The sequence below is a fragment of the Oreochromis niloticus genome, linkage group LG12, assembly GCF_001858045.2.
Source record: "Oreochromis niloticus isolate F11D_XX linkage group LG12, O_niloticus_UMD_NMBU, whole genome shotgun sequence".
In the NCBI taxonomy this organism is placed as follows: Eukaryota; Metazoa; Chordata; class Actinopteri; order Cichliformes; family Cichlidae; genus Oreochromis; species Oreochromis niloticus.
Genome location: NC_031977.2, coordinates 7,165,912 through 7,179,719, shown reverse-complemented (window position 1 = coordinate 7,179,719; position 13,808 = coordinate 7,165,912). Strand labels below are relative to the sequence as shown.

General features: G+C 42.1%; 1 protein-coding gene across 4 annotated transcripts in view; it reads left to right on the top strand.

Moving 5' to 3' along the window:
• Window positions 1-12,379, top strand: part of npffr1l2 (neuropeptide FF receptor 1 like 2) — a 76,053-nt gene extending 63,674 nt beyond the window's left edge. For 2 of the 4 annotated variants that reach the window (XM_025911873.1, XM_019365175.2), the window contains 2 exons: window positions 7,006-7,105; window positions 8,415-12,379. In XM_025911873.1, coding sequence (XP_025767658.1) covers window positions 7,006-7,105; window positions 8,415-9,420 — 1,106 coding nt within the window. In that variant the 3' untranslated portion in view covers window positions 9,421-12,379. 4 annotated transcript variants of the gene reach the window in all.
• Window positions 12,380-13,808: the final 1,429 nt, after the last annotated feature.

The window sequence follows — 13,808 nt, the reverse complement described above, 5'->3', positions numbered from 1 at the left end:
ACTCCTGCTGCCTCCATTTCTGTCAGCAATCTTCTCACATCCTGCCACTGTGATGGGGGGATCTTACAGTAAGGCAGTCGAAATGGCTTAGAGTCGACCAGAGGGATTTCATGTTGCACAGTCTTTGTATGGCCATAATCCATGGGGTGCTGTGAGAACACACCTACGTTCCTTTCCACAAGCTCTTTAAGAAGGGAACGCTGGTGCTCGTTTTTGACGTCTGCTCCACTTAAATCCACTTCCTGGCTTGCCACAACGTGGTCCATACCCAGGCATGCTTCTCTGCCTCCGCTAATATGATGACTGCCCCGCACCCTGTCTGAAAAGTCCACAATACTTTCCACCAGAGATGCCTTGGCCAGATGCATGTGAGGCTTGATAGTGATAGCATGCTGGGAGAGGTTCATCACTCTTACCGGGGCACATCCTTTCTTTACATCAGCAAGAACTCTGGCGACCAGGATGTCTTGGCTGAGCCGCAGGGAGGGGTGGCCTTCAATTAGGGCTGTATAAGTCTTTCTTTGTGGTCCAGCTTTTATTTTGCACATTAAATCCATCTCTTTCCCTGCTTGAATGTGCACCTTACGGCCAGTGTAAACAACGGGGCCCACTGTGTCATCCATATCACACTGTTCAGTGCTCTCAGTCTCTAGCAGGGAGGTGTACCACTCCGGATGAGTCTCCTTGACCTGGAGAAGAAACTGCTGGCCGTAGGTTGCCTGGAGGTGGCTTCTGGAGGCACGGAGGACATTAGTTCCCACAAGCAGAGGAACGGAGGAACGGTACTCTGTGTTAGTGACAACAAAAGCAGGCACACTCTTAAACTCTCTCCCCAACAATTTTAGGTTGATGCGTAGCACACCATGGTAAGTGACACTCTGGCCCCCTGCACCTTCTATGGGTATCTTAGAGGGCTGTAGCTTTTGTTTATGGAGGGTGGGGTGGCTGCGCCAATACTGATGCATAATACTGGTTATCTGGGAGCCAGAGTCGATGAGTGCCCTGCACTTCATTCCGTTGACTTCCACCTCCCCCTCATTCCTGGGACCAACTAGTGGAGTGCTCTCTCCTCCGTCACCTTTGTTCACCTGCAGTGTGGGGACTTGCTGCTCGCCCATGGTTGCCCCAGCGACCATGGGCTTTATCTGTTTAAAGGCTGAGCTGAGTAAGTGTTTCCCTCCATGGGGGTCACAGGCTGAGGATCATGTGGCCATGTCTGATCAGGCCCTGGGAGCACTGCTCTGCAAACCCGGGCTATATGTCCTTGCTTCCCACACCGGTAGCATGTGACCACTGACATTGGGGTTGTAGCCCCAGGAGGTGGTCGGACTCTCAGTGGAGTGGCAGAGGATGAAGTGTCAATTCTCGATTCAAGGTGGGTCAACTTGGCCATCTGCTCCTCCTGGCTCAATGCTGATTTCTTGACCAACTCTGCTTGCTCTGACCACTCTGAGGAATGTTTAGCCTTTTCTGCCTTCACATTCACCGTGACGCACCACCGTGGAAAAGCGGAGGTGAATGGGGAGCTCTATTGCCTCAAGAAGGTATTGCATGTCACGAATCCAGTCCTCTACAAGCACCTTGCTGTCAGCACTGCCAGTAAAGGCTTGGACATTTTTCACTTGATGAGTCTGTATAAAACCACCGTAGGCAGCTAGTGGGGGGTTAGCGTTGGCTGCAGCCCCGCCAGGAGCACTTAAAGAGGTATGCACCTGCTGGGGGGGTATACCAGGGTGTCCACTAACTTGGGGGTCTGAAGCAGAGGTTGGTACGTGCATTGAGGCATGGATGCCGGGTGGGGCTATAAAACCTCCATGGGTCATATTCACGGTAGGGGGCATGACAGTGTTGGAGCTTATAGCAGATGAGTGGAGGGGAGCTCGAGAGTCATGGACAGCAGCTAGTGGCATGTGGGGCAAACGGGGGGTCAGCCCATGCTTTGAACTTTCAAGGGTCTGCTTGACTGCAGAGGAATTATTCATTATGCCCACTCCCTGCAGTGTTAGGGGGCTTGGCATGGCGGCTTGGGGGGCAGGTGTGGAATACAGAAAGCTGGTGTATGCTTGGGAGCTGAGTGGAACAGTCATCGTTGGGTAAGGAGTGTTAAGTGATTGGTTCAGGGTGGGCTGCTGGGTCCTTTGCACCGCTGGGTAGTTGGGATATGAGGCAACATGGGGTGCCGGCGTAGCAGTGGGCCCATGGACAATGGCCTGAGGGGAAAGCGCAGGGGGCATAGTTATCTGTACATCTGGCTGAAACACTGGAGGGGCTGTAGTTATAGGGCTTTTGTAGTGCTCCCTACTATGTGAACCCCTCACCTGAAGTTTTATGTTTATTAGTTTAAGCCAATTAAATTCTAAACTATCAACCCCAACAATCAAATGATCCCCTTTAATAGCAAGGACTGGGCAACGGTGGAAAGGAAAAACTCCCTTTTAACAGGAAGAAACCTTTGACAGAACCAGGCTAAGAAAGGGGCAGCCATCTGTCATGACTGGTTGGGGGGTGAGAGGCAGAGGAAAAGAAAAATGAGAGTACATGTTGGCTATATGTTGTTCACATTGCCTAAAATGGACAACGTATGGTTTTCTGGACTGTGAAAGAAATGTCTCCAGTCAGTTTTCAGTGACGTGACTGAAGACTTTTCTGGATGGCCGAGCGGATGCTTGTCAGAAACAGTTCATTTCCTTTCTTGGTTAAATGAACTCCGTCGGGTAAAAAAATTGAGTTGTTGAAAAACCTGATGCGCGGATGCTCAATAATCACTCCATCAAAGCAGTCGACAGCCTTTCTAATGCTGGCATTCACAATCTTCCTGTCCTTATTGATTTCGCCTGGATTTCCATATCTCCACACTTGACGCTCGTTGATGGATGAATATGCAATTGTCATTGAGGGGAACTCTGTGTGCAGTTGCATCAATTGCTTCTCAATGACAGAAGAAAGTTTATAAGCAGAGAAGAGTCCCAAATCGTTGCCCCCAGCATGGACTACCAGTATGTCAGGTGGGCTCTGTGTGGATAGCTCCTTATAAAAACGAGGAAGGACTCCCCACCAGCGCATTCCTCCTTTGCCAAACCACTGGACTTTGGCATTAAGTCCGAAATTTTCTCCGAAAATCTCTTTTGCTTCACCCTCGGCTCGTCTGATGTAGCTGGACCCAATGATCCACACGTTTGTTTCTCTCTGGTCTTCTGGCCTCTTTCTTTTTCGGTGTGTTTTCAGAGGTTTTGGTATCACTCAAGGTCGTATCGTTCATTTTCTCAACTAGGAGTTGGATAGTCCTTGATGAAGAACTTTTTTGGATGCTCTGTGTCACTGCTGCTTCTTCTGGCCTCTTGTTGTCTTTTGGTGTGTTTGGTGTGTTTTCAGAGGTTTCACTCAAGGTCATATTGTTCATTTTCTGAACTAGGAGTTTGATAGTCCTTGGCGAATAACTGTTTTTGATTCTCTGTGTCACTGCTACTTGTTCTGGCCTCTTGTTGTCTTTTGGAATGTTTTCAGAGGTCGTAACGTCCATTTTCTCAACTAGGTGTTGGACAGTCCTCGACGAAGAACTTTTTTGGATCCTCTGTGTCACTGCTGCTTGTTCTGGCCTCTTGTTGTCTTTTGGAGTGTTTTCAGAGGTCGTATCGTTCATTTTCTGAACTAGGAGTTGGATAGTCCTTGATGAAGAACTTTTTTGGATGCTCTGTGTCACTGCTGCTTCTTCTGGCCTCTTGTTGTCTTTTGGTGTGTTTGGTGTGTTTTCAGAGGTTTCACTCAAGGTCATATTGTTCATTTTCTGAACTAGGAGTCTGATAGTCCTTGGCGAATAACTGTTTTTGATTCTCTGTGTCACTGCTACTTGTTCTGGCCTCTTGTTGTCTTTTGGAATGTTTTCAGAGGTCGTAACGTCCATTTTCTCAACTAGGTGTTGGACAGTCCTCGACGAAGAACTTTTTTGGATCCTCTGTGTCACTGCTGCTTGTTCTGGCCTCTTGTTGTCTTTTGGAGTGTTTTCAGAGGTCGTAACGTCGGGGCGCCATTTTAGCAGGCCAAACAAAGGGCTTAAGGAGCGAAAGCATCAGCAATGGTTTGCCTTGCTGTGTTGTCGGTTGTAATGTTAGATCGCACGATCGGGAAGGGAATAAGCTTGAAAACTGGCTCTCTTTTTATTCTTTCCCCACCTGGAAGCAACGTGAGGGAGCTTATGTATCGGATGTTACCAAAAGAAGGCATCTCGCCTGGATAGCAGCTGTGAGATGAGCTGATATCCAGTTCTCTACCATCCACAGATATCTGTCGGTGTGCTACAGACATTTTCATTCAGGTAAGTTCTAAATAAGTTCATATTAGGGCTGTTCGATATAACGATATATATCGGATGATGATCATTTGTTTCGTGGTGTCCCAAAATAAACTCTCTACGGCAATATTTTTTCATAGTTTTGATGGTCACTGTAGTGGCTGTATTAATTTCTTAACAACAATCCATTCAATTCAATCAGTACTGTAGGAGTCTTTTTATTGTATTTTTCATTTCATGATGTGCCAAATATTTTTAATTGGTGAAAGGTCTGGACTGCAGGCAGGTCAGTTCAGCACCTCGACTCTTCTTATATGAGGCGATGCTGCAATAGGTGTAGAATGCAGTTTAGTGTTCTGGGTGGGAGCATATGTTGCTCTAAAACCTCTATATACAGTCCCTTTCATCACTGATGGTGCCTTTCCAGATGTGCAAGCTGTGGTTTTCATAGACACTGATGCACCCCCCCCCATACCATCAGAAAAGCAGGGTTTTGAACTGTGCTGATAACAGACAGTCCCCCTCCTCTTTAGTTTGGAGGACGTGGCAGTCGTGTTCTCCAAAATAAATTTTGATTCATCTGAGAGCAGAACAGTTTCCGACTTTGTCTCAGTTCATTTTCAATGAGCTCTGGCCCAGAGAAGACATTTCTGAATTTCCATGGCAGGATCACACCTGTCTAAAAAAAACAGGAGTGTGTCTGTCATGGAAATTTACTCTGACGAAACATTCTGACAGGTTTGATTCTGTATGTTGAATCTAGAACGATTGGTTTCTGGTGTTGATTATTATATGACACGAGGAATAAATGATAAATGTTGATCTTATGTTTAGTTTTCTATCACAGGGACATACCGGGGTGGTGATTCACATGTACATAAAGGTGAGATGAGGACATCGGATATCCTGAGGCAAAACTGAAACTCTCACATGTTTAAAATAATAGATTATTTACTTAATAGTTCAAGTTGGAAAATTACTTTGATTCTATTTGATGTTGTTTGACAAGGTTAGATGTGGGGCTAGTTGTGTTGTAGATTTGAATATGTTAATTGTCTATTTATTTATTGTAGCTTGGATTTGCCTTTTATTACTTATTTGAATGTAGTTTAAGTTTAAACACAAGTTTAAGGTGCAATGACAGAAATATCTGCCTGCATATTTTAGGTTATGACCAAATATGGAGAAGTTGTTTAACTCTACATTTACTATTATACAGTGTGAACTTGAAAAATGTCATAAAGAAATTTAATTTACATTTGGACATGGGTGATTTGTGGATAGATGTATTTATTTCTTTTTCTTTTTAAGATAAGTGTATATTAAATGACCCTTTACCTTTTACCTCCGGAGGGGGTTTAATGAGAATGAATAAGGAACATCTGTCCTGTGTCTTGCGTGGTGATGCAGATGTTAATACTGGTACCTCACAGCAGGAGCATTCTGGGATTTTGTTCTCACTGTACCTTTTGGGTTTTTCTGAGCAGTTCCACTGATTGTTAATCCATCCATCAATTTTCTACTGCTTATCTTGTGCTTGCAATAATTTTGCACTGACCACTGCACTGCTGTGCTTTGGACCCCGGCATCCTGCCACAGGCTAAAACACATGCTTTGGTTAGGTTAATTGGCAATTCTAAGGTGGGAATGGTTGTTTGTCTCTCTGTGCTAGTCCTGCCAGAGACTGGCAACCTGTTTACAGCGGACAGACTGCCAAAACACAAAAAACAACCCTTGTGACAAAACACAAGAGTACGTAAAAGTATCAAGGGGTAGCCCTCTTACAGAGGGGGGGTAAGAGGTCTGATTGAGAAGCCAGTGAACCCCTAAATGTACAATAAAAAACCTTTCTGGGCATTTCACAATACTGACTGGAGTTTCTTTTATATTTTGTCCTCTCTCACACATATTTGTCCCAAAGGTTTTTTTTCTCACAAAATCTTTTGTTTGTTTCCTTGTTTTAATTTTAGCACTTTGGGATTGTCAGCCTATAAGCTCTAATTATCATTCTTACACATGGATTCATAGCCACAGCAAGTTTCTGCAGGAGAACATGCAGCTTTGCTCAAACTCAGAAATTTCACCTGCTTATTTGTCCTGCAGAAATAACATACAATGCTGGAAAAGTATCAACATTATTATGCGCTGTTGTAATCCATAATCATATAGAGGTATTCAGCACCTCACGTTTCCTCTGCCTGATGGTGTGCAATGGAGCGAGGAAGGTACAGTATTATTTGACAGGAAATGTTTGCCTATGGAGCTGCAATTTTCCAACACCCTGAGGTCAGTGTCAATTGATTTCAAATTTTTTCAGCACACCAGCCCACTGCTACAATCCCATCACACTCAATTCAAGCAATTTGCCGTTCGTCATAGAAAAGAAATTGGGAGGCTATAGTCACGCTGTCAGCTGTGTTTGAAGACTCTGTTTCTGCTGCGGCCTGAAAAATGAAACAATCACCGTGAAGCGGAAGGAAGAAAAATGTGAACGGATACGTCTTCCATTGTAAATGCCACGTCTCAATTTGTGTGTCTACTGTTGTTCGACAACAAAGACACGGCATTGTCCAACATTGTAGAGCGTAGAGTTTAAAAACTGATTGCCAACCTCAATGTTCTTCCTGCAGCAGTATAATCAGACTGATGTTAAGGACTTCTAAAATCACTGGGACAATTATTTCCTTGTATTGCCAACGATGTCACTTTCTTAACAGGTTGGCCCTTCTCCAACACTGTGTGTAAGATGAGCGGCTTTGTGCAGGGCGTGTCAGTGTCTGCATCAGTCTTCACCCTGGTGGCCATTGCTGTTGAAAGGTAAGCACATTGCACATCGTTCTTTGTTACTTGATGGAATATAACACAATAACAGAGAAATAATTAATGGCCAAATATATAAAATTCTAATAATATTATTGGCACAATGTTTGCTCCATTCCTATATCAGTTTAGCAGAATAATATTTACTAATGGCAGCGGAGGAGTGCAGCTAAGGCTGCTGGAAATTATGTTGCAATAATTTTAGCAGGTAACTGTATATTGACTTATGGACAAATATACACCTTTGGAACTGGGGGTTGTTTTTGCTGAGGCATTTACGTCGAGTTGGACAGTCCAACCAGCCCCACCCACAACCAACATTTATGCAAGGGTGTGCAGTGAACTTATGATCTTGTTGCCTTTGAAATTATTTTTTGAAAATGGAGATCAGATCTCTAGCCATCATATTCACTTGTCATCTTCAGTGTGACTTTGGTGCATCGAGACAACAATGATGCAGATGCAGTCAGTCTGATATGAGTCTGTGACTGAATGGGGTAAAGGTTGAAAATTACATGCAGTCTGTTTGTGATAATACATCAGCCAACTGTTATAAATCCGCAAAAACTCATTTGTTTTGTTGTCTGTTCCAAATCTGTTATCTACATTCACAGAAATTCAAATGAGCTACTGCAACCAGGATCCAACCAGAATCCTGGTTGGATCTGCAGGAGAGCAATTGAACTGCAATATTATATGGACATTCCTTTCAAGACAACCTTGATTTTATATAGAAATAACCAGAATGCAACCAGTAGTCAGCCAGTTGAGTCGAGTCCGGTATTGCAGAGAGATGTCTTAGACGACTTGTGCTCTTTTGCACAGAGTAAATGCAAAATTTGCAAATGCAATGCACAATCTGTCTGTATTTTTAAATTAAACACTATTATTATTTTCAAACCTTTGCCAGTTTGACAAAGACTGCAGTCGGTAAAAGTCAGACCGCAAGTGTTTGGTTGCCTACTACCTTGGAATAGAAAGTAGTTGGCCAAAAGTTGAAAGTATTGCATGCTCTATCTCTAGGAAACCAATTCATACCTGCAACTACTTTTTGACAAATGTGAAAAAATTCAATGCAATTAATGTACAACCACAGACTTTTTACGTCAGAATGACACATCGGAAACAATTTACGTTTTTTCTTTTCTTCTTTCACTAAAACACTTTTGATGTAATGTGTTTATCTCCCGGGGTTAAAAATTGAAATTAAACAGGTAATCATATTTATCGCTTGTTAATAAAAACCCACAAGTTTACTTCATTAATTCATAACAATGCTCGTCTTTTCTTTCCTTGTCCACTGCAGGTTTCGCTGTATAGTGTACCCTCTGCAACCCAAGCTGACGGTGTTCATTGCCAAATTAGCCATCATCTCAATCTGGGTGTTAGCCGTGGCCTTCATGTGTCCTGCTGCAGTTGCCCTGACTGTGGAGAAAGTCCCTTACCATTACATGATATATAATAACAACTTCAATCACTCATTGCCCTTGTACACCTGCTACGAAAACTTTGCCAACCCTCGGATGAGAAAGGTCTACACAGTGGTTTTGTTTGCGCACATCTACCTGCTGCCCCTCACAGTAATCTCACTGATGTACATAAGCATCGGAGTCAAACTCTGTTCTTCTGTGTTTGCAAACAAGGAGCCGCACCTGGCCAATGCTACAGTCCAGGTAGGAAGCAGGAGACACGGTCATCCGAGGGTATCGAGGAAAAAGATAAAGGTGATAAAGATGCTCATTGTGGTAGCTTTGCTTTTCATGCTGTCCTGGTTGCCTCTCTGGACCCTCATGATGATAACAGACTATGCAGACTTGGATGGGAACCAGCTGGACCTTCTGACCAGCTACATCTTCCCCTTCGCACACTGGCTGGCTTTCTCGAACTCCAGCGTCAACCCCATCATCTATGGCTACTACAATGAGAACTTTAAGAGGGGCTTCGAGGCGATATGCAAGTCCAGGCCTTTTTGTTGCCTTGTGCAGAGCCAGCTGTGGAGCAGAATTGTTGGGTGGAGGAAGAAAAGAAGGTCTGTGCAAGCACCTTGTGAAGGTACTGTTTCTAGAGAAGTTGTTAATCACAACCATTTTGTGTTGGGACTAAGAAATCGAGTCCATAATGACAACAAGTTGAATGACACGGCTGAGGTGAATAGGAGTGCGAGGGTCGAGTGTGCGGTGGTCCATTCGGGAAGGGCGCTTTCGGATCAAGAGTTAGAAATGACAGCTGTCAATAAGAAAAGCAGTAATGAAGAAGAATCAGAAAAAGTTAGTTCACTGGCAGTTTCACCGTATCAGGTGTGGGATAACTGAATAATTACAGTGCTAGCAAGAGAAACCCGAAACAAAGCCATACTGTGTTGCATTGTTATACTACCGCCCCATGAAGGACACAGTCATTAACTATCTGATGTCGCAGGTTACATATGGTTACACTTTAAAACGATGGTTATAGAGTACACACGTTATTTTTCTACAATTAAAAGAAGTTTAGGAGTTGAAATGAAAAGAACAGTAGAACTAACTAACCCTTCTAACAGTCCATAAACCAAAGACAATCTGACTATATTGGTCACTTTCATATTATTTTCCTGAATCTGAACCACAAACATCCAATAAGGTAAGCAGGTCCTGTCGTCTCTCCTCTCCCTGCTACCAAAAGGATTGGCTGATCACGTGTGGAGCCACAAAGAAGTGTGACCACATCAAAAGATAACAATGCCAGTATTTATGCGGGCTAAATATACAGACCTAATTTAAGATCCGTGCACGATCTTCGCCGTCACAAGGCTTGGTCGATATTTGGTCTCTATTTATTTGAAATAAGAATTAGACCAATAGCCTTTTTTCTGTCTGTTTATCTCATTATCCAGCCTTTGTGCCAAGCACACAAAGACATTTTTGTTACAAAAAAGTTTTTCAGCTCTTCATTGAACTTTGTACACTTAGCATGTTTATCCCAAAACTGATATGGCACAACAGCCAATTATTAGTCATCTGATAAAACAACCAGAGTGAAAATTAACATGTTTTAACAAACCACTGCGACCCTTATTAACAGAAACAACCCCCCAAAATATTGGAAGATAAACTAAGACAGATTAGATGTCGTGTTAGCCTTTGTATTCAATCATCTGGCAGTTAATATAGCTCAGCTTTGCGTCTTGTGATATGAAATTTGTTCAAGGTAGCCTAGGGTTTTGTATAAAAAATACATGAGAATAAAAACATTATCTTCATAGATCGCATCAAACGGAGGGAAATGTGTATCATAAAGGGTGACTTCATGCTGCATTGGAGTCAGTGAATGATTATGAATGACAAACTACGCCACAAAATATCTAAAACACTTCATGGGACATCAGTGTGTTAGTTTTACACCTCTTAGCAAATGTGTAGTGGATATTTTAAAGGAAGACATCCAGCAGTCACTGAAAAACTGCCTTCAAAGAACAATCGAAAAGCTACCTCCGCAATCATGCAAATGTACTAATGTAAGCAAATTCAGATTCATACTGGAAGCTACTGGTCAACTACCTCAAACTCAGTAATACTATGAAACTTCTAAAACATTTAAGTGGCATAAAATGATGAATGAAAAAAGCGCAAATGCCATTTAATAATCTCATTCTAATGTGCTGTAGTGCTTTCTATTCATTAGAAAGTCATTACAAATATTTTCCAATCAGTGGTTAGTCTTGGTGATCGATGTCAGTAAAGCCTCTCTGACCATAGTGGCCGCTGACAAGATGGAGTATTTATCTCGTAATGTGCTAAAAACTGTGGTTATGCTTAAAAAAAACTACTTTGCGTGACAAGAGACAAAAGTAATAGAAAAAAAAAGCTGCTTTCTTGCACGCCCCCACACACTTAAGCCAATTACTGTGTGGAGTAGGTGTGAATGTTAGATTGTCGAGGCTGACAGTGGTGATCGTGGATGAATCAGTATCACAAAGGCTCTAATCAGCTGCCTCTGGCAACTGATGATTTTCCAGCCGAGCAGAAAGTGTGCCCCTGTGAAAAAAATGGAAGTTGTTATAATTACAGGGTAACCTTAGAACGTCCACAAATGAAGTGAAATAATATGAAGTGAATATGATATCAAATTAAACCACAGATATATTGAGGGAGGAGGAAGATAATACTGACAGTCTGAAGAACTAAAATAAAATCACACAAGCGGAACAGAAAACAAGTTCTAAAAATGGTACTAATCACAATTTGCACAACATCTGACGTAAGACAACACACCGATGTGGATGACAATCCACTTAAAGTGCTAAAACATGAAACATGCCAACCTTTACCAGACAAATTGATTATGTTTGTGATACAGCCCCTTTAGACCAGCGCTGAAATCTCCCAGACCCCCCCTAAAGTACCCAACATGCATTTCTTTGCACGTGGTTCAGTTTCTCTAAAATGCAGCAATTGAAGAGGTGGAGGTACCTTCAAAACTCATGAATAATGACGCAGGGCCAGATTCATATTTACATTTTTCTTACAGGGAAACTGAATTCAGTGTGATGCAGTGTTGCTGCAGCACAGCAAACCTCTTGCCACAGTGTTGCAGTCAGTCGCTTTATTACAAATGCAGCATTACTCTCGTTGTGCCTTTTCGTGCTAGATGTTTATATAGGAACGAACAGCATAGAACAAACTGTGAATGTGAAATGTGCTAACTTTAGTTTCCTGCTGTTATCTGCTCCAGGGTAAATAACTTGATGGTGTTATGATTACGGTTGTTGGCTGTGGCCATTATTTAAAAATGATTACTTGCTCAAAATAACATTTCTGTTTTTCTTGGGAGAAAACTGGTATTTCTTCTGAAAATATAGACTTCAGTTTAAAGGGGAATTCCACTGATTTTTACACACAGAAAGTAGCTAGAAGAAATTGGCTTTGTAACCTAAAAATTACCTTAAGTTGAAAAATATACATATGTCCTTTGTAACCACAAAAAAACTGTTGGATGCCCATTGATTGCAATGAATGTTGCCAAGAGTTAAGGCAACCAGCTGGTTGAGTTTGAATGTACAAAACCCTCAGCCTCTCATCGACCACTTTCAACAGCAAGGTGACTGCACAGGTTGCCTGCTTGGTAAATGATAAATGGACGGGTACTAATATAGCACCTTTCTACCCAATTTGAGTGCTTCTACTACAAGTCTTATTCACCCAGTCACAGCCACACTCATACATTGCTTTACCCTACCGCCTACTGGTGTTGGCCAGAGGCCAGAGATATGGCAGCCTCGCCTCTGTCAGTCTGCCCCAGGGCAGCTGTGGCTACAACCGTAGCTTGCCTCCACCAGTGTATGAATGTGAGCGTGAATGAATAATGGCATTGTAAAGCGCTTTGGGTGCCTTGAAAAGCGCTATATAAATCCAATCCATTATTATTATTATTATCTATACTCTACGATGTTTCTTATCTGACATTCACACTCTGACGAGGGGCAACTCAGGGTTCAGAACCTTCGACACATGAGCTGGAGGAGCCAGAAATTGTAACCCCCAACCTTTTGATTGGTAGATGACCTACTCTACCACCAGCTGTTGCTCAGATGTTTAAAGCAAGTTGGACATCTAGGAAGCAACCTGTCTCCAAACAACTGCAGTATTGCAGATTGGCTAAGGTTTGCAAATAATTGGTGTCTGATTTATAAACTTAGACAACATGTTACAATCAGTTTGCATCGGTCTGCAGACTCCTTTGCAACCCGTGTGCAACCCGTCTCTTTGAAGTAGGGGACTTGGCTCAACTGGTTGCCATCTGGTTATATTGTGGTTGCTCTCCTATATAAAAGTGCCTATGTCACTTTACAGGTAAATTTCTGTTCTGTAGCAACTATTTATAAAGAAATTTCAGAATTTTCAGATCTATGAGTTTCTTGTTGGACTCTGAATGTAAGCAGCCTATGTGAAGTATGTAGCCAGCGGCAGCATATTTTTGACACTTTATGTGTTATATAAGAATCAGTCCATTTATTACAGTTTTATCAGTGTTTTGGTGCACTGTCATCAATACATCTATCTTCTTTTACTAACTTTGTCCTGACTGAGTTATATATCTTTCCAGACATATTTGGAAAGAGAGCATGAAGCTAAAATATTAGCAGAACCTTTTTACCATGTTATATGGAAAAAACAAACATTACTAAAATCACTGGATCCCCTTTAAACACTGTGCAGTCACAACACGTAAGATTATGTAAGAACACTTATAGTTCAATAGTGATTCCTCACTCATTATTTTTCAGTTTGCAAGCAACTGTTAAAATCACCAGCAAAGTTGATGAAAAGTTTAATAATAGGAGTAAATTAAAGTGAGAATTTACTGGAGATGTTGTGTGGGACTCTGTGATGATGTGCAGCCTCAGACGTCCTCCCTAAAGCATCATGGGGCTAATAGGCTGTAAGCTTGAAGCTGAGGTTTTTGTGTGTGATATTCAGCATCACTTTAACAAAGATTTTGGGTAACTCAAAGGTTGTTATGTTAATGTGACTTATATAAATTATTTTGATATTTAGTTTTACCATTAAAAAAATTTACAAACCATTCAGAACATATGTTGTTATCCAGTGTTAATGACTTGTAATATCTAGTGTTGTTTGTAGAATAGAGGTGCTTTGTTACAGACTGTGATATATTAAAAAATACCACTGTTAAATCTTTCAGATGACGGTCTGAGCTGAAA